Raw genomic sequence first — 24,894 nt, 5'->3', positions numbered from 1 at the left:
AAATTTTTTGAGGAATCATACTTTCACTTTATACTAAGATTTACACATCCTCAAAGCATAAAATCTATACTACTATTTATATGATGGTAACTCATTCTATGCACACAAGGCAAGCGATTATAAATAAAAATAATGTTTTGAACAAGCTTAAGTCGTGATATTCTCCCTCACTTATGCGGTCGATATTATCATAAACATTGACGCTAGGTACTCATCTACTTTGTCCACGAATAATTACAAGTCCTTCACTAAAATCCAGTTGATTTTTTTATATATCTCCAAGACCTTTCCGCTCTACGAACTCGATGGCTTCTTCCTTGATAATGTAAAGTCTCTGTCTGCAAGGATGATTTCAACTTTCCTTAAAAACCATAGTGTACACACTCAATTTTATCTAGGTAAACTTTAAGCCCTCAAGGATCATACTTTGGGCATCCTATCCTTTTTACAATTTCATCCGCTAAGGCATTTTGGCCTTATTTGCTATCCCTTTTTGCCTAATTTTCATTAGGTTCATTTTTGAAGTTTTGTTCTTATTTTGGAAATTTTGCTTCAATTAAAAAGTTTCCATAACTCCTTTAAATTTTGCTAGACCATTTTGTTTAGCTTGATTTTTACAAGTCTTAGTGAGTTAAAATTGAGTTCCTTGATTTCAAAGAGAAAACTTCAAAATTTGCATTAATAATCTTTTTTAATGTCACCCCCACCCCCCCCAAAAAAAAAAAATCACTCACTTTTAAACTTCAAAATTTGCCTTAATAATCTTTTTTAAAGTCATGACCCCAAAAAAATCACTCACTTTTATTTTCTTATTCTTGGTTGTGTTAGCCCTAATTAAGGTCTCTCAGGAGCCAGTCTCTCTTGTTCACTTGTTTTGCTCTCAATCTCTTATATCCACCTCACCTAGCCATTCTATCATGTTGAGATATGAATCGAATAAATAAGATGCACAGTAGAGTAAATACAAGAAGTAAATGAAACACAACCAGAACAAGAACAACAACAAGATTTACATGGTTCGACAAACCCTACATCCACGGAAGCAATGACTCACAAATTTCACCATGGAAATCACAAAATACACAATACACTTCTTAAATGATCACTCTCTCAATCAATATATGCCCAGAATGATATATATAATAGTCCCTCGGAGGTTTCCCTCCGATTACCCAACCACCCCAACGTTCAAATTCAATATTCAAAAAACTTCTCATCACGAGAATAGGGGATTCGTCAACGAGACCAAGAAGAAAACTCATCGACAAATCATTCCACTCGTTGACGGTCCCATTTTTATACTCTCGATTTCTCAAAAACTCTAAACTTTTGAGCATCTCGGAATCTTCTTGTCGATGAGTCCTTGTTGTCTCCTCATCGATGATCACAGGGCACTCATCGACGAGCCCCTATTGTGCTGCCCCTTCATGTTTTTCTTTCTTCTTTGTTTATAAAATCTAAAGTATAAGAGTCACACCACAAACAACAATCTCCACCTTGGCGATTATACGCCTCTTAGGAAAATTCCGAAAAACATGTCTAACTGTTCCACCTTAAACTTGGAACGGTTGGTCGGGTATGCCTCCCTTCTATCACTTGGAAACATGGAGTAAGTCCAAGCAATGCTTGAACTTATCAGAAGTTACTGATTTCGTCAGAATATCCGTTGCATTTTGCTTGGACTTATCAGAAGTTACTGATTTTGTCAGAATATCCGTTGCATTTTCAGACGTGTGAACTTTCTCCAACACAAGCTCACCCGAAGCAATCAATTCCCAAACCCTGTGGAACATCACATCAATGTGCTTGGTTTTAGCATGGTATATATGATTCTTCACCAAGTAAATGACACTCTAACTATCACAACGCAGCACCACTCCATCTTGTTGTAACCCCAACTCTATGACTAAACCAGAAAGCCATAAGGCTTCCTTTGTAACTTCAACAACTGCTATATATTCCACCTCAGTCATGGATAATGCTACTAGAGACTGTACTATGGATCTCCAACACACCGGTCCTCCTATAAGGGTAAACACATATCCCGTTGTAGACCTTCTGTCATCTATATTTCCAGTATAATCAGCATTAACAAACCCCATAATTAAAGGACAACCTGTTGCTTGCTGAACATGATGCTATATCCCGATGTACCCCGTAAGTATCTAAGTATCCATTTGACGATTTCCCAATGCTGCTTTCCTGGATTATAAAGAAACTTACTTATCATGCTCACCGCATAAGCTAAATTTGGCCTTGTACACACAATGTCATACATAAAACTCCCTATAACACTCGTATAGGGGACCTTTGACATGTCTTGGATTTCCTCATCCGTACTTGGGCAACCTGCAGTATACAACTTGAAATGATTTGTCAGAGGTGTACACATCGGTCTTGCATCAGTCATGCTAAACTTCTCCAACACCTTCTATACATAACCGCCCAAAGATAATTATAATCTCCCTACAATTCTATCACGACGAATCTCCATCCCAAGTATTTTATTGGCTGATCCAAGATCTTTCATGTCAAATTCCTTATACAACAGGTCCTTTAACTGATTCATCTCAATTAAATCCTTTATAGCTATCAACATGTCATCGACGTACAATAACAAGAAAATAAGAGAACCATCCTCAAGCTTGTTCACATATACGCAGCAGTCATACTCACACCTCTTATAACCAATCTTGATCATGTAAGAATCAAACCGTTTATACCATTGCCTTGGAGACTATTTCAGCCCATAAAGAGATTTCTTCAACCTACAAATAAAATTTTCTTTTCCCGGTTCAATGAATCACTTTGACTGTACCATGTAGATTTGTTCCTCCAAGTCATCGTGAAGAAACGTCGTCTTCACGTCCATTTGTTCAAAATGAAGATCATAATGGACTACCAACTCAAACACAATTATGATAGAAGTATGTCGGACCATTGGAGAAAAGATCTCATCATAATCAATCCCTTTTTTTTGTGAGTATCCTTTTGCCACCAACCATACCTTGAACTTCTCTCATTCCTTTTCTGGCTTCCTTCTTCTTATATACCCATTTGCAACCTATTAGTCTCTTCCCATCTGGAAGCTCCACCAAATCCCAAGTTTGGTTCTTATGTAGTGATTCCATCTCCTCAATGATCACGCTCATCCACCTATCTTTCTCCTAACCATGGACTGCTTCTTGAAATGTAGTTGGATCATTGCAACTAGTAAGGAAAACATAAGATACTAACTCTTCAAATCCATACCTTGATGGAGGCCTGATAGTGCGTCTAGATCTCCATATAGGAATTTCGTCGACTTATTGGTTTCCCGAGCTAGAACTCATTGCAACCATAAGACCATGATCATTTCCATTGCTCTGAGCTTCCAACTCCACCTGCACAACATGTTCATCACTGCCCCAACTTTCTAGTTCTTGTTTCTTTTCATCATACTCTTGAGTATGCTTCACCATAGTCTTTTCATCAAAGACTACATCCTTGCTGATCACCACCTTGTTTGCAATAGTTTGTACCCCTTCACACCCTCTAGATATCCTAAAAAGATGCAACGACGAGACTTTGAGTCAAACTTAGACCTCTCCTTACTAGATAGGTGAAAATAGGTTGGACACTTGAATACCTTCAATCCGGAGTAGTCTACTGCATTTCCCGTCCAAACCTCTTTTGCCACTCTACCCTTTAGTGACACCCTTAGTGATCTGTTTATCAGAAAACAAGTCATACTCACTGCCTTGGCCCAGAAGTTCTTCGGTAGTCCTGTATTTAATCTGAGACATTAGGCCCTTTATTAAGAGTCCGATTCATCCATTCTGCTACACCATCTTGTTGAGGTGTCCGGCAAACTGTAAAGTGTCTCTTAATGCCCTGTTCCGCACAAAACTCTATAAATCAAGAATTAGCGTACTCGGTCTCATTATCCGACCTTAAGTATTTGATTATCCTTCTTGTCAGGTTTTCCACTTTACTCTTCCAAATCTTAAACTTGGCAAACGTACTTGATTTGTGACTTATGAAGTAAACCCAGACCTTCCGTGAGTGATCATTAATGAAACTCACATAATACACATGTTCTCCCTTTGATGCAACTCTAACCGGACCCTAAACATCTGAATGCACGTAATCAAGAATACCCTTTGTCTTGTGTTTAACTGATCTGAACTTTGTCCTGTTCTATTTTCCAAGAACACAAATCCTACAAAATTACAGCAGACATGATTTCAAGCCCTTCAAAAGTTTCCTCTTGTGTAGTTCTTTCATGTTGTGTTCCCCCATATGCCCAAGGCGCATATGCCACAAAATGGTCTCATCTGATTCAGCATATATAGCTGCAGCTTCGCCTACAACGGTAGTTCCATACAATGTGTAGATATTCCCATCCAGTTTCTGCCCTTTCATTACAGTCAGATTACCTTTACATACCGTCAGAATTCCACCTTTGGACTTGTAATTAAAGCCATTACAATCCAAAGTACCAAGTAATATCAAACTCTTCCTCTACTCTGGTATATGTCTTACATTACACAACGTTCTTACAACACCATCAAACATTTTTATCTTTACATTTTCTATGCCAATGATCTTACAAGAAGCATCATTACCCATAAGAACTGATCCAAAACTCACTAACCTGTAAGTGCTGAACCACTCCTTGTTTGGAGTCATGTGATAAAAATATGCCGAGTTAAGTATCTAAGAGTCCATTAGATTATCTGACCCCGCTGAAACTGATAGAACATCACCATCACTACATGCTGAACCTCCTTCTTGAACGACATTCACATATTTTGAAGTACCCTCATGTTTCTCAGAATTTCCCTTCTTCCAATCCGGACACTTCGATTTCACATGCCCCTTTTTACCACATTTATAATACCAGATTTCTTTCTTCTTCTTGGATTGATTTCAGGATTTCTAACTTGATCCATGTTTGGATTTTCCCTTGCCTCGCTCGTTATTACCCTTTATCACAAGTCCTTCTCCTTCATCACATATTTTCAATCTTTGATGAAAATTTAGCAAAACACTTGTTACCTCTTCTAGATCGAGGGTTTCTTTTCCCCACGTAAGAGTGGTCACAAGATTTTCATAGGTATGAGTTGAGGGCAAAAAGTTTAACAACATCAAAACTTTGTCATTCTCATCAAACTTAACATCAACTCTTATCAAATCACTAATAATTTGATTGAAAGCATTAATGTGTTGATCTAACTTTGATCCTTCAATCATTTTAAGCCAATACAAATGTTGCTTAAGAAAAAGTTTATTATTAATAGATTTAGACATGTAGCGACTCTCTAACTTTCGCCATATAGCCGTTGGAGAATCTTCCTCCATCACTCGATAGAGTACTTCGTCGGCCAAACAAAAGCGTGTTGTAGAAGCGACCTTTGCTTTCAAATCTACCCATGTTGCCTCATCCATTCCTTCCAGTTGAGTATCAAGTAGAATCTTAGCCATTCCTTATTGCATAATAATGTCCTTCACTCTCCTCTGCCATAAACCAAAGTTCCTGGTTCCATCAAATTTGATGATGTCAAATCTTGTAGAAGACAATCCCGATGTCATAACAACAATCGCTCTAATACCAATTTGTTGAGATATGGATCGAATAAATAAGATGCACAGCGGAATGAATACAATAAGTAAATGAAACACAACCAGAACAAGAACAACAATAAGATTTACGTGGTTTGGCAAAGCCTACATCCATGAAAGCAATGACACACAAATTTCACTATGAAAATCACAAAGTATACAATACACTTCTCAAATGATCACTCTCTCAATCAATATATGCCCAGAATGGCATAAGTCCCTCGGAGGTTTCCCTCCAATTACCCAACCACTCCAACGTTCAAATTCAAAATTCAAAAAAATGCTTGTAGCCTAGAACCTCTCGTCGACAAGAACAGGAGATTCGTTGACAAGACCAAGAAGAACACTCGTCGACGAATCATTCTTGTAGAGACCCAAACCTTTATAAGCTGGATTCGTCGACAAAGGATCGCGTTCATCGATGAAATCCTTCAGAGCCTTGTTGACGAAATTTAGAGCCTCGTCGACGAGAGAATGCCGAGGGGTTTTGGGAGGTTCTCGGGAAATCCTCGTTGATGAAGTTCAGGGCCTCATCGATGATTTGTGTGGTGGATTTGTCAATGAAACGCCGCCTCGCCGACGAATTGGACCGAGTCAAAGGCCCTATAAATATCCCATTTGAGTTACTTAGGAGCTAAGATTCACCCAAAAGCTCTCTCTCTCTCTCTCTCTCTCTCTCTCTCTCTCTCTCTCTCTAACCTGCGAATCTCTCTCTCTCTCTCTAGGATTCTTCGCCGTTTGTCGTCCGTTTCCAAAAATGGAGGGTACTGCGTGGATTAGAAGAAAAAACTCTACAAGTTTAGTGGATAAGATCGTCGTTTCAGAGATTTTCGGGTTTTTCCCAAAAGTCAAGGTAGAGATTTGATCTTAGTTTTGATTGGATATTTGGATAGTAGTAGAAAACATAGTAAGGTTATGTTTTGTGGTTTTAGGTTTTCGGAATCCTGGGTTGTCGATTTGGATCGTGTTCACACGAACTTTCATTTTGAGTATAAGGTAAGGGAAATTTGATTACAACAACATTTTTAGAAAACTAAACCGTTAAAAAACTAGTTTATGTTATTATGTATGATTTAACTGCTTATTTGCTAAATTCTACCAAGTAGAAATGCTGGTTTTACTATTTTACAATTTTTGGTAAAAACGATGATTTTGGGGTATGATCTCCAAATCTTACGAAAATCATTTATTTGCAATTATACTATAGTAGGAGATGCTCGAATCCTTTTACTTATTTATTTAAATGATGTTTACTTGATTTCTATCATTTAGCGGGTTTTTGGATTAAACTTGTGTGATATATGTTGAAATGGAAATGAATGAATTTTCTATACTATTGATATAGAGTATGGGAACGAAATTCCAATTTGTTATATTAAGAATGTGAGAAACGGAGGCCAGTGATACACCGAGCTGAATCAATAAACAAAGAGGGGTAAACTGAGTGGAAAGGCGCCGGTTTGAACCCAATGCGATTATCTGAATTTGTGAAAAATATTGGAATTGCACAGTTTACTGTTTTGCTATAAATTGTATATATGATACTGGAGCCACAACTTGTGACCAAAAGAGGTTGAAAGAAACTTTAGTAAAAAGGAGTTGAAAAATACTCCATGTTCGGGGGTTGAAATAAACTCCTAGGGCTAGGTACCGATGCTGGCAGTACAGTGCAACCATACGTGAGAAATCAGTATGGGTACGTTAGTTGGTCAACCTGCGAGGAGTTAGTAAGCTGCTGGTAAAAATAAACCAGGGGGCGGTCAGATCATAAAAGATGCTCGACTTTGTCTGCACGAACAGGACACTGTCAAAGGCAATCAGTGCACAACCCGTGCCACGGGGTAAATAGGAAAATTGTCATACCAAGCTGGAGTTGTTCTCATAATCATATGCATGATTTAAATACTTTAGGTGCAAACAAATGTGATATGATGCAATATTATAAACAAATGTTTTGAATGCATGAGTTCTTGTTAAAATGTACATGTATGCAGTCACACACTTTTGTAACTCCTTCTTCCTTACTGAGAGGTGTCTCACCCTATCATACAACTTTTGTTTTCAGGTCCATCAGGGCGTCAGTCCTAATAGCTAAAGGGACTGGGGAGATTATTTTTGGTCAGCTTACGTAAGCATATGAATCTTGTAATAAACTTAGATGAAGTTCCCTTTTGGAGGGTTGTAATAATGAGAATTATTCCAAGTCCGAATTTATGTAAATTATGGATGTATTAGTAAACTCTGGTATAAGTCTAATAGAAATCTTAATGGATGTTTATGTTTTTCCGCGACATTTACATCATAATTATGTATGATTTATACCCGTATGTCCCTGTTTAGGGTGGGTTTTTCCATATCTTGAACAAGTTTAGATATTTGGTATAAGTGAGTGACACTTGAGTCCATATAAAGGGCCGGGTCGTTACAATTCCACTCGTCAACGATCCTATTTTTCTACTCTAGGTATCTCAAAAACTCTGAACTTTTGGACCTCTCGGGATCTTCTCGTCGACAAGTATAGGACACTTGTCGACGAGTCCTTACTGTCTTCTCGTCAAAGATCACAGGGCACTCGTCGATGAGCCCCTACTGTGCTGCCCCTTCACATTTTTCTTTTTTCTTTGTTTATGGAATCCAAAGTATAAAAGCCACACCACAAACAACATACCACATTTTTCATGCATTTGTACAAAAAATAAAAGACTAAAATATATAATATTATAAAAAATATTATAAATTACAACCTATACAATCCATTTGTTACAATCCAGTTTCAAATTACATCAAATTGCAAATAAATATAAGAAAAACAAAAAAAAATGTTTAAAAATAACAAAGTTTGCTTCAGATCTTCTCCAGCTAGCATAATTAGTTAGTTGGAAGAGTATTGACTATTGAAGTTTAGAGTTCTATTGACTAAGGTGGTTGGAGTCTCGAATATTTCTCAAGATTTAGATATTTATTTTTTATTAATTTATGCTAAAACTTAATATATATTTTTGGCTCACAACCTAATAACTTAATGTCTATAAACTGGTAATCTAATATGATATCAAATTAATGATAACCAAGAGGTCTTGGGTTTTGATTTTGCTACCCACCTTTCTTGTTGTGGATTAAAAATTATTTCATGATCTAAGGAGTGCTATTTATCATTTATTTTCTCTCTACATGCGCAAACAGGCAACATGAATAAGGATTGTTAAATCTTGACACACATGGCCGTCAAACTAAGTAAAGTGGCACAATTTTTTAAAATGTTTTAAATTTTTTTTTTTTTTTTTGCAGTTACTTTTTCTTGCTTTCAAATTCTTAGAGAAAGTATAAACATTAACCATGAATCAGTTGTTAAACATCATTCTCCATCTAGACCCATGAATCATTCATCATTAAATGAGAATTTGTTTTAACAATTTGTTTTTTCTTCTTCTTCTTTTAAATGTTGAAAGGAGAAAATAGAATATATGGATGAATATTGTTCAAACTTATAATTGTGCAGCAAACAATTTCAAAAATTGAAGGGTAAAATCATAAAAGTTTCAATAATCATAATGCTTAACATTTTTATCAAACAAGATCCCACCAGTTCCACTAAATATTATCATCCCATCCTTCAACTGATAAGTTCCTCTGTACCTGAGAAATTTCACAATGGAGAGAGAGGAGAAGGAGAGAGAGTTAAAACCCTCACCAAAACGAATTTGGATCCTTAAGGTGATATAACAACAAACTAAAGACAATTTTGGCTGAGCCCGGCTGAGTCACCTGCTTTTGGCCAGGTTCACTTTGGCTCACTGCAAATCTAGTTTCGTGATATCATATGGATCAGCGAGATGACAATTCTGATCCAGCCAAGTCAGACCGGCAGTACTCATCCAGGTTTTAAACCTGTTCAAAGAAAAAAATCATTTTAGAGTAAGGGTATTTTCGTCCATGCATTTTTTTTATTACTACTATATAAGAGGGCATGCTTAAAGATGTATGTATGCTCCAGGAAACTACTAAATGACTTTTCTCCTCTCCTTATCTTCCAATCATCTCCATCTCCATCTCTAACCCGAAGTGTTGTATTTTCTTCATTGAATCTTCAATTTATTTCAGATCTACAATATGGTATTAGAGCAATAAACTTCTCTGAATCTGATTAATCTGATGTAGTTACAGCCCTTATCCTCCAGTCCTTTTCTCTTGTAAACCTCTATTATGTATCTGTTCACAAACACTCTCTCATTCCATTCATTTTATAGTTTTGAAGAATGAGTTGTATTTACTATGATCATTCTCCTGCTGATATATGTAGAGCTATTGAACTATACCATTACTTGTTTAATTGCACAAGTGCATCCACTACTTTCATGATATTTTGATTTTTGTACTCTTATATCTACATTAGTTCAACCTTTTACAAATATTTTTGTTGATTGTACACCATGCATGATATTTTGATTTTTCTTGTTCTCTTTATTTTGTTTATTGAGCATATGTTCTCAATCCCAATATTTGTGATAGGCTTGAAACTTATATTCCTCTTGTAGTCTGTCTTGACTTGATTCCCATTGGGTCATAGTGTGACAGAGGAGATACAAATTCATATTAAGGATTGTTAATGGCGAAAGAGGTTGGATGAATGTATGGTAAATGTTGTAACTCACTTCTTTAAGAATTGAAAGTTTAGGTGTATTTTTTTAGGAGACCAATTATTAGTTCGGTGTTTTCTGAATATATTTTGCACTAGGGTATGTCCTCCACATGGGTGTTTTAGAAAGCTTAAGTGTGGGGACAACTTTGAAATGGTCATGCAAACTGTGCCCAAGGAAGATCAACCTTGAAAGCCCTAACGTTCAAGTGATTCTCCTTGTGTTTGTTAAAGTTTAGCTGAAGGCCACATCTGTTTTAATCATCAAGAAAGTTGATAAGATGGAGTGGAGGAACATGTCACAATTTTACGCTCTTAAATTCAGGTCATGTGCAAAAAGGCCACATGGACAACCTTGAAAGAACACGGTTTATGTGAAAATGTGTATTGTCGGTAACTATTATAAACATTGATACAAATGCATATGATGTTATACATGTACTTATAATCTTGCTACGGACTTTGCAAAGTTGATTAGTTGTTAAATAACATTCTCGATCAAGTGATGTATGAACTTTAGGCGCGTGATTCATAATTAGAATGAGAATGACACAAGAAAAATGATTATTTTAGAAAAAAAAAAAAAAAAGACACCAAGGAGTGTCAAACCATCCTTAGTGTCCTTACGAACGCTAAGTCAACACCCCAAAGAGTACTTGGGACAGATAGTTGACATCCTTAAAAGGTGTCTAGACTTTTGTATACGATTGGGTGTCTTATGAATGATCACAAAGAATAGGATCTCATGTCACTAACAATCCAAAGGTTGGGATGAGTGTTGGCTCTTGAGCTTAAGTATAGGTGGTATTGCCTTGTACAAATTGAACTATTGAGGATTGCTAGACTTTCATATATCATTGTCAAGTTGTATATGATGTTACTTTCTCTAATTCCAACTTATTGCGTTTGTTGGTAGTTATAATTATCCTTGAGCATGTTGTGCTCACACTTGCCTCAAATCGAGCCTAAAAATTAAGCTTGGGAATCACTCATTGAATAATAAATGAGTCCAAACAAACCCTTATTGAGCCAAACACCCGAACAACTCACGAGTAGCTTGGTTCATTTACAGCCCTACTCAAGGATCGTACTATGAGATGAGAATTACCTTCAATCTTGTGTAAGATGTGAATATAACACCCTATTGTTTCATCCATGGCTCCTCATCAACCATCTCAAGTGGATTAGGATTGCCATGCCAACATTACTTGATTACTATGTATTTGGAGTAGCACAACTGAATAAAATTGGATAGTCTCGACATATTTAGGCAAATGTGATTCTTTTGGCCTTGGTATTCTATAACGTCATGACACCTTGCCTACCCATGAAAATCCTTGGCACTCTGCTGGCAAACACGATAGATTTCATTCTTCTTTTTGCCCAATAATTTGTTTTTTATTCTTTTTTTCTAAAAATATTGAAAGGGGAAATTGGAATATATAGATGTCACACAAATTCCACTAAACAGTATCATCTCATCCTTCAATTGATAAGATCCTCAGCACCTGAGAAGTTTGACAATGGAGAGAGAGAGAGAGAGTTTCCAGACTCCAAATCCTTCACCAATAGCAATTTGGATCCTCGGGTGATATAACTAGGCTCTTGAAGTGGCTAATGATTTTTCTGTTAGCTCTAGATGATTTTTGGAGCTTTCTTTCTCAATGTTTTCTTTCCTGAAACCAAATGAGCTGCTGCATGTATCATCAATGAATTGTGCAAATGGAAGCCTCTGCCTCAGCCAGCTAAAGAGCAAAGGGCTTCCAACAATCACAGGCACCGTTGCCAGGTCAAGGCATGCCCTCAATGGGATATGATCAGATGGTTTGGCAAATCCTCAATCATGGATTGTTACTGTTACTGTCCAGCATACATGAGCTTCAAGGGGGCAGAACACCAACGAATGATAAAAGAACTCTTTGATTTAAAATTCTGGATTTAAGTATTCTAAACTTTCCATAGGCAAGTAGAATGATTACAAGTTCACTGGAGCTTGACATGCTAGCACACTTCAAGAACATAATCTTCCATAAAAAGTGAAAATTAAAATTCTGAAAAGTTTTTGAAATCTGTGAGGTAAGTCGAAACCTGGGTGTTAAAAGCTGTGAAAATCCCCAGCAAAAGCAAGCATTGAAAATTGTCGAAAGACACTTCAAGAGCAGCATTACAGAAATTAACCCACTAAAATCTGCAGGGTTGTCCGCTAAAGGAGAAAGAGTGACGCAAGGGAATGAGTACCCCATTTGTAACCTGAAATCTCCCACTCACCATCTAATAGTTGAAATAAATGAAGGAAACAAACCGACTCATAGCTTCAGGCTTGAAAATTTAGAGATTCATATGACCCTTGCGAGCTTCTGGTTCAGAGAACTGTAAAACACCTGCACATCATCTGATGCAGAAGAAATGGAACCTATATAGCAACTAATTAATGCCATGGAAGGAAAAAGCAATTCTAATCCTTGGGTTCCTGATTTCTCAAAATGGGGGTGAGAAGTGCAGAATAGCATAGGCAATGGAAACAAAACACAATTTAATACCTGACATACATGGAACAAGAGTTAGAATGGAATGCAAAATCTACGAAGGGAACTATATAGGGGAACTTTGGCAAACAATTAAGTTGGAAATATTCAATTAGTATTCAGAAACAAAAAAATAAAATATTCAGGCCTATTTTGTTGTTGATGAAACATAAGGCATACAGAAAAAGAAAATGAATTATAGCTGTTAATAATAGCTTCTCATAGTTCAGGATCGGAGAAGGAAAAGCATTAAAGACTTCCATTCAGCTAAGCTGATCTAATAACTCTGTTCTGCCACATTGAATTTTCTTGTATTTAGATTACAAAAAACATGATATATAAAATGTTCATTATTTTATTTGTCTCATGGTTCTCAGCAACAAAACAAAGGGATAGAAAACAAAGATAATATGAAATGCCCATTCCATAGGAAAAGTTTGGAACATCCCAAATAAAAAGTGAACTATGAGAGGAAACAAGCTTATCAGGGCATTCCAAAACCCTTTTCAAAGGGCTTCGTCGAAAAAAATCTCAAAAGAGTGGCCAAAAAACACAAATCCTTGCTACATCATCGAGCTCCTTCCCCACCCCAAAAGAAAAAAAAAATTCTATCCATACTAGAAACTCCCCAGTTCAAGCTTGGCTCCCCAATACCATTTCCCCATTTATTTTTCCATTTTTCAGATAAGAAATCATACTCAAAACCATCAATCTTCAAACGTTCAAGATAGCATTTGGTAATATTGTCATCAGGTGCTAGTGGCAAGTTCAAATCACACCTTCAACAAGGCTGTAGAAGAGGAATATGAGAAAACGAAAAACCGAAAGAAGCAGAGAGAAGGAATTGGAGGGCAGGGTTTAGAGTATGGGGCAAAGCTCAGCAGCTAAATGGGGAATGTAATGCACCACTGGATTGTAAACAAAACATACAGAGTCACACACACAAAATTCAAATGGAAAGATCTAATGAAGCACGCTTATGGCAAAGACCGTTCGATAAATTTCTACACTTCTTTCAATTTATTCATAGGCCTGAAAAACAATTACACAACCAGAACTTAAAAAATTCAAAAAAGAAAAGGCAACACCACGAAATCAGAAATCAAAGCCACATGCAACTGCTTCACAAATTTCTTCCGAAATCCTGATAATTTTAACATCATTGGTTTAAAATATACCTAGAAGATGCTGCCAGTGCCCATAGCTCAAAAAGACATGCTTGATGCAATTGTTACAGATCAAGAAAACCCTAGGAATCCCGGTTCTAACGTTATAGAACATCGTCATAGGCGACTATTTCCCTGCCTTTGTAAGGCACATCTATCTCTGAACTACCACCAGTATTCCTGGACCCAAGCTTATTACCTCTTCCGCGTCTACTCAGAGGCACCTCAGCCCTTAAAAGCTTCGAACTTGACCCATGGATCTTGCTCGGAAGAGGGTCATTCGTCCATACTACCTGTACCTGCAAAAAAAAACCCCCTAATCTCAGGTTGAAGATGGCGAAGCGAGAGAGAGAGAGATGGAGAGAGAGAATGTGTGTCGAGAGAGTCAGAGTGTGCGTATGCGCGCGCGCGCGCACTAACCCGTTTGGAGTAGAGGTTGATGCCAAAAGAAGGGTCGAGGGAGGCGGCAATGGCGGCCTCGGCGGAGGACTTGGATCGGAAGGTGATGTAGGCGAGACCATCGCGCTCGATGCGGATGCGGGAGACGCAGCCGTAGATCTCGAAGCGCGACTTGAGGTCGAGGACGGAGCAGTCCAGAGGCAGACCGATCACGAGGACCGCCGCCGAGAGGGCCTTCGCGGAGGGCTCCATGGCGGCATGAGCGGCCGGTTGGAAAGGAGGGGGAGGAGGACGACGTCGTTTGGGAGTGGAGGTGGGCGCGTGGCGCGAGAGGTAGGGCTTGTCTCTCTTACGGCTCATCTTGGGAAGGAACATAATAAAAGCACACGAAAACAAAACTGAACGTTTGGGGAATTATTAGAGAGGAACACAGTTGCTGCACCCTGTAATAATTGGTGGAATGGGGGGTATTCTTGAAAATTCCTCATATATATTATGTATATTAATCTATATTTAAAGTTAAATAAAATTGTTTAATTATAATTTAATCATGTGATATATTCATCTTAAAATTTTTATATTTATTTTTAAATATCATCTTATAAAAATTAAATGCTAATCTAACTTTTAATTCAGTGAATCATATAGTCATTAAATATTAAATGATTGGAATTAGATACTCAAATGTTGAATAACAAAATTATGTATGGGTATTAAAATATTTATTTTAATTGTAGAATGGAATAAAATGATAATTTCATAAGAAATTATATAAAGATATAATAATTTAGAAGAAAACAATTCATTCAACAAAGAAATCAATTGTATTACTTCAAGTTTGAAAGTCTAACATGAAACGTTGATGAAGGGAGATAAAGAGATATTAGGAGAAAAAAATTATAAAAATGTCTAAGAAAAAAATACACTACTAATGTTGCTCCGTGATATTAAATATTTATTTTTAATAATTTTATTTTGAAAAAAATAAGATGTTTGTCTTATTAAAGTATTGTTATTTAGTCCGTGTTGTAAGATTCTTTTTTTTTAAATGCACATAAGATGTTTGTGTTAGTGTTCAGTTTAATGTGAACATTTTGACATATATATTAATAAAATGACCATTATATCCTTGACATGTGTGCAAAAATTATATGAACGATAATTATATTTTTAATAAAAACCTACTAACAAATGTACCTAATTAAATCCATAAAAAACTCTTAACAATCGTAAATTCTAAAAATTCAACCTAAAGTAATCCAACTAATAAAAATGGTCAGTGGCAATTTGTTGAGAGTTTTTTCTTATTTTATTATTAAAATAAAATAAAATATTAAATAATACTCTAATTGGGAAAAAATTTCTCAAATTAATGCTCACGTAATCTCGTAGTACCAAGCTGCGAGATTTAAAGCTCAGCAAGTGGAAAGGTGACGCATGACATGAAGCTCAGCAAATCTCGCAGTACTAAATTGTAAGATTTAAAGTTCCAACCTTTCGTCTGGCGACACGTGGTAGAAATCTCGCAGTTTGGTGTTGCAAGATTTGTTTCTAAAATGGCGCGGCGTGTGACACGTGGAAAATCTCGCAGGTTCATCCTACGAGATTTGCTTCGTCCGCCCATTTCCCTCCCGAGCACTCAGAAGATCGTTTGGAAAGGGAGAGACAGTAGGAGATTGCAGAGAGGACGTCAAAGATTGCAGGTGACTGTTCGCGAAGCTTGCAGGTGACAGTTCGAAGGCGAGGAAAACTATTTAAGGGAGAAGATGGGGTAGGTATTTTTTATTTAGCAAAAACGTGAATTTCATTGTTTTACTTACTGAGTTTGAATTTGTTACATTGAGTTGAATTTGTTTCATAATTTAGTTTGGATTTTTCGGTTCATAGCTGCATTTGGACGAATGTTAGTTCTAATTTATTTTCTTTTTTATATTTTTTTTTCATGTTGTGCTTGTTCAATTTACTACTCACATACATAATACTAAGAAAATATTTTCTAATAATTAGTAGGGGCTAGGACGGTCGTCCGGTTGACCCACTCCCACTCGCATACCGGTTAGTACCAAAATCATCTATCTCTCTTCATTCACTCTATAAGTACTACGAATACTAATTCGTAGTATGTACTAGTCGTTACATTCAGAAACTTACATTTCATTTTATATAGATGGAGGGATGACTTGAGGGCACCGATGGTTGCGTTACACACATTATCCTGGTACAAGTTTGAGTTGGACATATACGGGGAGCATAAAGTATAAACTAATTAAAGTATAGCACATGATATTCTCTTTCTTTCTTTCAGTTATGTATTGTTCGGTTAACTTTTATGTTTAAGTGCAATTCCTATGAAGGCCCTACACGGTTGAGATTCTAATCGACCTGCCTCCTGACTATGTATTCGGAAGTGACTTGTGGGTAGTCCGAGTGTCACTCATATGCTTTCATATTATCAAGTGGTATCCCCCGACTGAGTCATGCGACAGTTCGGATATCGATATGGCATTCGCGACCGAGTCATGAGATTACGTAAGTTATTTCGAGAATTATTTTCACAAAAAAAGTATTATTTAATATATATTAAAAAAAAAAAAGGATAAATTAGAAAAAAAAAACTCCAATAATTCACTCCTTCAAGTTTAGCCTCAAGCGAAGTGCAGATACTCTCACCCATCTCAAGAACAGATTTGGTTAAAAGGGGCTGTTACAGGCTTCTTCTCGGCCACACCGGCTTCAATGGCTGCCTCTGTGTCATCACCACCATCGCCATTACTTGCCTCATTTAGAAAAACCCAACCCAAAAATTTTGCTCCCTCCATCACCCACAACAAAAAGTTAAACTACTTCAACTCAAACCAATGCTTGGCATTTCAATTTCAAACTTCTCACCATCCGGGTTCTCTTTCTACCACTTCTCCAGTTTCTTCCGCTGCGACAAAAGCTGCTTCAGATGGGTTTCCTGGCACAGTTGAAGAAGATGAGGAGATTGTGCCATTTCCAGCGGAAAGACCTGTGAAATTTCTCTTTTGGGTCGTATTCTGGGCGTCTCTGTCTCTTGCTGTGTTTGCAGCCTGTGGTGATGCCGATGCTGCCGTCGATTCCGTCAGAACTTCAAGCTTCGGTCTCAAGATAGCGGCGGCACTTCGGAGCTCGGGCTGGCCCGACGAGGCCGTGGTCTTTGCCCTCGCCACGCTTCCGGTGATTGAGCTTCGCGGAGCTATCCCTGTTGGATACTGGATGCAACTCAGGCCAACAATCCTAACCGTCTTATCTGTTCTTGGGTTCGTCTGTTTTTCTTCTCACTGATGATTCCAATTTCATACATTTAATCTTTCAAATCATAGAGATAAAAAATTGGGTTCTTAAAGTTTGCCTCTTCAATTTGACACGATTTTTTTTCCTCTATCGAATTCCCTTTTCTTACCTTTTAGATGCAGCGGATAGTATGGTTAGGCTTATTATAGCTAAGGTTCAGCATTTTTATATGTTCTAGATCATTAAATATGATTATCATGTCTAGGGTTTTCTGTAGATTCCTAATAAAGATGTTTGCTTTTTGGGAAATTGTTTGTCTGTAGGAACATGGTTCCTGTGCCATTCATTGTACTCTATTTGAAGAGGTTTGCATCTTACTTGGCTGGAAGGAATCAGTCTGCCTCTGGGTTACTTGGAACGCTTTTAGAGAATGTCAAAAGGAAGGCTGGCCCTGTGGAAGAGTTCAAGTGGTTGGGTCTTATGTTGTTCGTGGCCATTCCCTTCCCTGGAACAGGAGCATGGACAGGTGCCTTCATAGCTTCTGTTCTTGACATGCCATTCTGGCCTGCTGTGTCAGCAAATTTTTGCGGTGTTGTTCTGGCTGGGCTTCTAGTAAACTTGCTGGTGAACCTTGGGATCAAGTATGCCATTGTAACTGGTATTGTTCTCTTCTGTACATCCACATTCATGTGGAGTGTCCTTCGAAATCTTAGGCCTTTGAGCTCATCAAATTGATGAATAAATAGATCTTTTTTTTTCTTGCTGAGGTGACTAAAAACTTTGAATTTTGTGAATGGAGTATGAACTGACTTGGATGTGGTCATCATGAGGATATCTTCCTTATTTATAGTTCTCTCTCTCTAGTTGGGCATTGAGTTTAGAAAAGTCTCTTAGGAAATGCTTTTAGTGTATCTTTTTTCTTTGGAAGTGAATGAGTAAAATCACTGTTTTAAAAGGCGTAATTGGATTCTTATCACTAGATACCAACAAGCTTAGCTTTTTGAACCGTTATGTGGCCTTATAATTCTGTGCTCTGTTCTGGTATTTTTTCCAAGGCGATACCTTTGATCATGTTGGAATTATTTGAGGAAGAAGGTTGGCTCATTTTGCCATTTCAACAAGCCAAGGAATCAGTAGGACTTATCTAGAATGGCTCTTAGAATTGGAATGGGATTGTGGTTGGCCCATGGTAAAAAATTTGGAGCCTCACAAGTATACTTCTATAAAAAAAAAAAAACAGGTAAGCATTAGGTTACTTGCAGGCTTCAACATCGCATCCACAAAGCATTTGCATTTATGGTATGTTCCCAATGAAACCTGCTGCTTCTGGAACAGTAGTGTTATCTTCTTCAATACATGGAGTGGAACAGAAATTGTTCTATTATCCTAATACATGTGAATAAAACTGATTTCTTGTCCAGAAATAGATGCATCGCCTTACTGATTTTTGCATATTTTTTTGTTAGGAAATCTGCTAGCGTATTGGCAACAATAAGTAAGTTATATTTGAGATGATGCATGAATTCCCTCACCTTCAGTGTTAAGGATGGATTCCCTCTCAACTTTCAGGTTAAATTAGCTAGGCCTGCAGTAGCTCTCTCACGCATATTATGCAAACAAATTAATCTTAGTGGATTGTGGGTGCTACGACATCATCCTGCAGTAGTTCAGTTGTATCCAAGTATTCTGGCATAAGTGCTCCCCCAGAATTGGCTGTTGTTTCCAGAGGATTATATCTTTTAAGATCCGAATAAGTAAGGGGAATTCCTAATTAGCTTATTACTAATGAATAAATAAAAAATATAACTCGGTCGAGATAAATCTTTTGAAACCTCTTTGTTTATTCATCACAATTGTTTCAAGATTTACGTTTTTTACAGTTGTGTAGCTTTTTTCCTTGCTGCTGTAAGGTTTTGTTTCCAAAGGTATTTCAACTATGCTTATTATCTTTAATTTGGTCCCTCCTTGGTTTCTGAGGCTATATTCTTTCATTCTTTTGCACCAGCGAGATGAGATAGAATTCTATCACAAATTCTACTTCTCTAATCCTTCAAGAGATTTGAAAATAATGACCCTAATGCTTTACAAGGTAGGTTTTGAGGGAGATATCCTAGAGTGTCTCCAAATATAGGAAATCAGTGGTAGATGTGCATGCTTAGTTTCAATTTGATCATTACTTATTTAAGTGCAAATGGTAGTCTCTTAACACTTGATCAGCTACCAAAGACATAAAAAGTGATCAAAACTAGTTTGAGACCAAAAACTATGGAGTGTTTAAAGGGATGTCTTCAAAGTAAGTGGGTCTATTTTTAGTGAAGCTCTTATTTCTCCATGTTTGTCCAGTTCTGCTATGCTTGCTAGCATGATTGGCTCATTATTAAAATGTTTGGGAAAAGCATGTTTGGTGGGTTGACAGGAACTCAGGGCCTGCTCAGTTTTGGAAAACTGTGTTGTCCATTTTTGTGACTTGTATTGGATGCTCAGTTTTGGAAAACTGTGTATATTCCTTCATGCACGAGATTCTGTGTTCACTGTGTTCTCTAAGAGAGGCTGAACACTAGATGGTGGTGCCTGCAGGCTGCCGCCAGGGCATCTCCTGGTGCTCTCTTTAATCACTCTCGCCCAACCCCATTCGGTCTTGATCCAAACGGATCCTAGACGTTTTAAGTTAACGGAAATAGTTTCTCCAAATATGAAGGTAAGTTCCATACATCATGAACTTGCCAAAGTCGATGGTGTGGGAGCAGTACTGCATTTTCATGTCAGTCGCCATTGAACTTGAGCAAGCTATCCCTGTTGCTGCATTTTTATGGCATCTATGCTTCTTGAATTTCAATTCCTGATGCTGATGACTATGGATTGTGTTGGGTCATCCTATTGGTACTTTGACCATTAGCATCAAGGAAATCCAGTGAATCTTGGATCTTTATCAATATAGTGCGCCCATTAAGAAAAGCTCAAACTTGTGGATGATTTCCTGGCCACAGCCCAGCCCAAAGCTATTGGGCCTTGGAAGCCCTCGTCTGTGGTCATATCCTTGTAACATGATTTGCATTATTGTTGGCATTTTTTCAATTTCAATAGATGTCTTTTTATAGATATAGGGTTGTTTGGATCAATGATTTTATTTTTTCAAAAAGAAAATAATGAGGAAATTCATTTTTCCTTTCATTTTCCTTGTCGATTAAATATTTTCAAAAATAAAAGTTTGTATTCCATGACCGGAAGCAGGGGGGGATATACGTTACACCACGATTTTGAATCAGAAGAGAGATTTCAAGAAATATGATTAAAGAGTAAGAAAAACTAAATATTAATGATGTGTAAAATCGAAATTTTGTTCATAAATTATATATATATATATATATATTGTTTTTTTTTTTTTTTTTTCACTTTCCTCAATAATCAAACATGAAAATGTAAATTCCTTGATATTTTTCTTTTCTTTTTCTAACTCAATATTTTCTAAGTTCTAAACAGAGCCATAAGGGTTTAGTAACTATAAAAAATAATTTCTTTTAACTTTAAATTTTTCATTATTTTTAAATTTTTTAACATTTGAATAAAATTTAAAAATAAATTTTATAATTTTTCAAAAATATTTAGAAAAAAACTGAAAATACTTTAAAATCAAGTTATATTTCTATAATTTTTTAGAAAGTTTGAAAATAAAAATAAAAACTATCATTTTAAAAGAAAATTTTCCCAACAAAGTAGACCCTGAATTTGTATGTGAATAAACATATAAACATGTTTTCTCGAATAATTTCCAGCAAAATATGTTTTTTTGTAGGAAACTTTCATAGCAAAAATACTATTCCTTTTTCAAGAAATATCAACAAAAAATCTATGCCTCCGAGCACAATTTAAAAGAAAATAAGTAATAAAAATTGAAAATAATGAAAGCGAGAATAGAAAACCTCTTTTTCATCGATAAAGATAAGATACATTGAATTAGAAAAACATGTACTAAAAAAATCAAAATATATTCAAGTACGGATTTTTGTTTAATAAAAAAAAATTAAAAAAATTCAAGTATAGTTTTCTGGAATGCATCAATACATTAAAAAGACTATAGAAGTATAAAATGTGATTATAGGGAATAGTAAAATAGATAGAACAATGGAGCGGTAGATGAAAGGGCAAGGCGAAGTTAAGGCATTAGCTTGGAAAACGTACATTAGGTGGGAAGAGTGCATCAGTACTGATTTTAAAATTGATAGGCAAAGTGGGCCACTTGGTGGCAAAGCAATTAGTTAGGCCCATGGGTGACTATTCAAATTCTTGGGATACTGGGGAAATTAATTTTTCAACCAACATATTTTAAAAGGTATTATGGGCTTTATAAAATTTGTCACATGAGGACTACCATGAAAATAAATTTTGGCTTTCAGGAGTAGTTTAATAATAATAATATGTAGACTGACACATTTGTTACAATCACTTGTGACGATGTGTAGCAGAGGGAGCAAAATTGAAAGTAGTATTTTGAACGTTGAGCAATTTGGAAGCGTTTGGGAGACGGTATAATTTTTGAAAGATGAGAGGGAATGGAAAATAATTGAAAAAATTTTCCCTTCCAAACCAATGTGTTTGGGAGTAAATGGTTCAAAACAAAACCAACTTCATAAATAAGCTTTCCTTTTAAGTTTACAGTGAGATCCTTATGCACAACCCTTCTCCGTCAAAACTCACAACCAAAAATATATATATTGTATGTAAACTAAAGGAGAAAAGTTTAGAATGGAAAATTGAAGGTCGTGGAGGAAACAAAGAGGTTGACAGAAAAAAAGAAGAGTTTTAAAGAGAGTTATGAATTCATTTAGGAATTACAAAAGGTTAGGAAGATATTGAACATTAATCAAATGAATCGTGAAGGGGTGACGTTCAATTTTAGTTTTAGGGACATATGTGTAATTACTAATTTCATGAATTTACAATGAAGGGTAAAAGTAAAATTTTTATTTTGTCAATTTGAGAACTACCATGATTTAGCCTTTAGCCTTTTAGGAGTAGTTAAATTAATTTAATTGAAACAAATAAATATAAATTATTATGATATTGTATATTGTACTAATTCCTAATTTAAAAATATGCTCATGAAGAAATTTTATATACATATTATTATTTAAGTTCTTTTAATTTACATGCTAATATATATGGATTTAAAAATCAAACAAAAAAAAAATTGTCATCTGATCATAAATAAACTTAATATAAATTATAAAAAGAAATATACGTCATAGTAAAATTACATAAATAAAACTATGTTTTGTTCAACATCGAGTTAATATTAATAAATTAATTTTCGAATGATCAGTTCATTTGTAAATAATTGAAATAAGAACTCTTGAATGCAAATTTTTTTATAAGTGTATAAATAATATCTATTAATATTTAAAAAATCAAATATCATAAAATAAAATGAAAAAAATTATGTTTCCTTAAATTAAAATTTTTAAGTTGGCGGAAGTGTATTTTTTCTCTATAAATGAATTCAATAATAATATTTATGAAATGTTAAAGATAATTTTTTTTAATAAAATGGTGTATATGCAATATCAAATTCAAACCAAATCTTGTTTAATTTATTGCATGAAGAAAAAAAAAATCTTATGAATTTTAAACTAATTATTTATACAAAGCACAATATTATGATATTGCAGTTTATATATGTTGTTAAAAAATGAAATTAGTAGTTTAATTGGAAATTAGAATGATCTTAACTAATTTTATAAGCTTGTCAAAAAAGTTAATCGAAAAATAAATATAATAAAATTAATTAATAATAATTAACTAAACAATAAAAGTGACTCGGTAGTAAAGCATGATATGTGGGTCCGGCTTAATTACGCGTAGATATGGTAAAATGGATAAAAATTTGTTTATTTGAATCAAATTCGACCCGTTTAAACTAACTTATAATTGATCAGCACATTAAATGAGTTGCGTTTTAAAATTTTGCATTTGCCCTTTAGCAAGTCGGTTGGTGGGTTTCAGGATTTATCTAATGGATATCTGCTAATCCATTAACAATTAATGCCCAAATCCATAGATAATTTTACATGTTTATGCTTATTAGGCATGAACCAATTAGTATAAGTCCAATTGGTCAAGATCCAACCCTACGCTCCCAACTCCTACACTAAAATTATTATATGCATTGCTAGGTTTGTCCCGCATTCTCACTTAAACTAAAGTCTGAATGCTCAATTCTGGTGATCAAAACAAAAATCTTAAATTCATGATCTTAAAAAATAAAAATATATCTAAAATTTATTGATTGATTATTAAATTTTTAAGAATTACTAAATTATAATTTTAAAAATAATTTTAGTTATTATCTTAAGAAATAAAGTGTTCATTATATGGTAACAACAATTATATTTGGGGTGAGAATGACGGATTATCTACCATCTGTCCCGGATTATTCAATCGAAACGTCATTAAGTGGGCATTTAATTGAGTCGGATATAGATTACAATTTGCTTACCCGACAACCCACCTAATCCGCCTTATATTATCTTAACCGATTTGTTTTGTAAAGTATATTTAAATGTGAGTACCATATCACTATTTAATATAATTTTAATAAATTACAATTTAGCCACCACGGGCATGGCGCGGTGAAAAGACATCAACATGTAAGAAAAAGTATCGAGGGTTCAATTCCAAGTAGATACACTCACAGAACCAGCGATACCTATGGATGGTGAGAATTTATTCTGTGAGCTAGTAGAGACCGTGGATGGTGAGAGTTCGCTCTGTGAACCAATGGGAACCTTGGATGGTAATGGAGATATGTCTCGGGAGTCGGGTTGTCTGAATGTCGAACTAATGCACGAAAGCTATGTCTGCATTACGGACTTTACCTGATCAGCGAGACCTAGGGGAAGGATGCTGATTCGTAAGTTTGGTACCGTACCAAGAGGTCCGAAGGGTTTATTGGTGGCTGGAGTTCCTATGTAATAAAAAAAAAAATTACAATTTAGGTAGGGCTTGTTTTTTTTGAAAAAATTTTAAGAGGAACGTTTCTTTTATATAAAATTAGAAATCAATCAATTATAAATTGCTATATTAACATTTAAATATACTGAAATATTATAAGAACTGTATTAATATAAATTTAAATTTTAACGTGACATTTTATTATTACTCGAACTCGGCTCTAAATACTTATTTCTCATAATTAGCTGATTTTAGGGCTCAGACATGAGGAGGTGGTAGCCACGTGAGAGGTCAATAATCCATTAAGGGACCATACACGTGTCCACTCGGCAGACAAGGCTGGTTGACAGATAGCTGCTGT

At 35.7% G+C, this 24,894-nt stretch overlaps 2 protein-coding genes across 2 annotated transcripts; one reads left to right on the top strand and one right to left on the bottom strand.

The window, feature by feature from the left end:
* Nucleotides 1-13,757: 13,757 nt before the first annotated feature.
* LOC131144504 (uncharacterized protein At1g27050) lies at nt 13,758-14,792 on the bottom strand. The gene is made up of 2 exons (XM_058093203.1): nt 14,352-14,792; nt 13,758-14,230 (listed from the first exon to the last, which is right to left on the bottom strand). Exons 1-2 carry the CDS (start codon nt 14,703-14,705, stop codon nt 14,036-14,038), a joined length of 549 nt encoding a protein of 182 aa, XP_057949186.1. The 5' UTR covers nt 14,706-14,792; the 3' UTR covers nt 13,758-14,035.
* A 2,165-nt stretch (nt 14,793-16,957) lies between these two features.
* Nucleotides 16,958-18,343, top strand: LOC131144501 (uncharacterized). The gene is made up of 2 exons (XM_058093194.1): nt 16,958-17,611; nt 17,909-18,343. The coding sequence occupies exons 1-2, from the start codon at nt 17,067-17,069 to the stop codon at nt 18,318-18,320; spliced, it is 957 nt and encodes a 318-aa protein (XP_057949177.1). The 5' UTR covers nt 16,958-17,066; the 3' UTR covers nt 18,321-18,343.
* Nucleotides 18,344-24,894: the final 6,551 nt, after the last annotated feature.

The sequence above is a fragment of the Malania oleifera genome, chromosome 12 (genome assembly GCF_029873635.1).
Source record: "Malania oleifera isolate guangnan ecotype guangnan chromosome 12, ASM2987363v1, whole genome shotgun sequence".
Classification (NCBI taxonomy): Eukaryota; Viridiplantae; Streptophyta; class Magnoliopsida; order Santalales; family Ximeniaceae; genus Malania; species Malania oleifera.
Note: the sequence above shows the minus strand (reverse complement) of the source record. Positions and strands in the feature narration are given on the sequence as shown.

Coding starts and splice junctions, on each gene's coding strand:
- LOC131144501 (XM_058093194.1), top strand. CDS start 17,067: ATGGCTGCCTCTGTGTCATCACCACCATCGCCATTACTTGCCTCATTT. Junction 17,612..17,908: donor ACCGTCTTATCTGTTCTTGG/GTTCGTCTGTTT, acceptor GTTTGTCTGTAG/GAACATGGTTCCTGTGCCAT.
- LOC131144504 (XM_058093203.1), bottom strand. CDS start 14,705: ATGTTCCTTCCCAAGATGAGCCGTAAGAGAGACAAGCCCTACCTCTCG. Junction 14,231..14,351: donor TCAACCTCTACTCCAAACGG/GTTAGTGCGCGC, acceptor TTTTTTTTGCAG/GTACAGGTAGTATGGACGAA.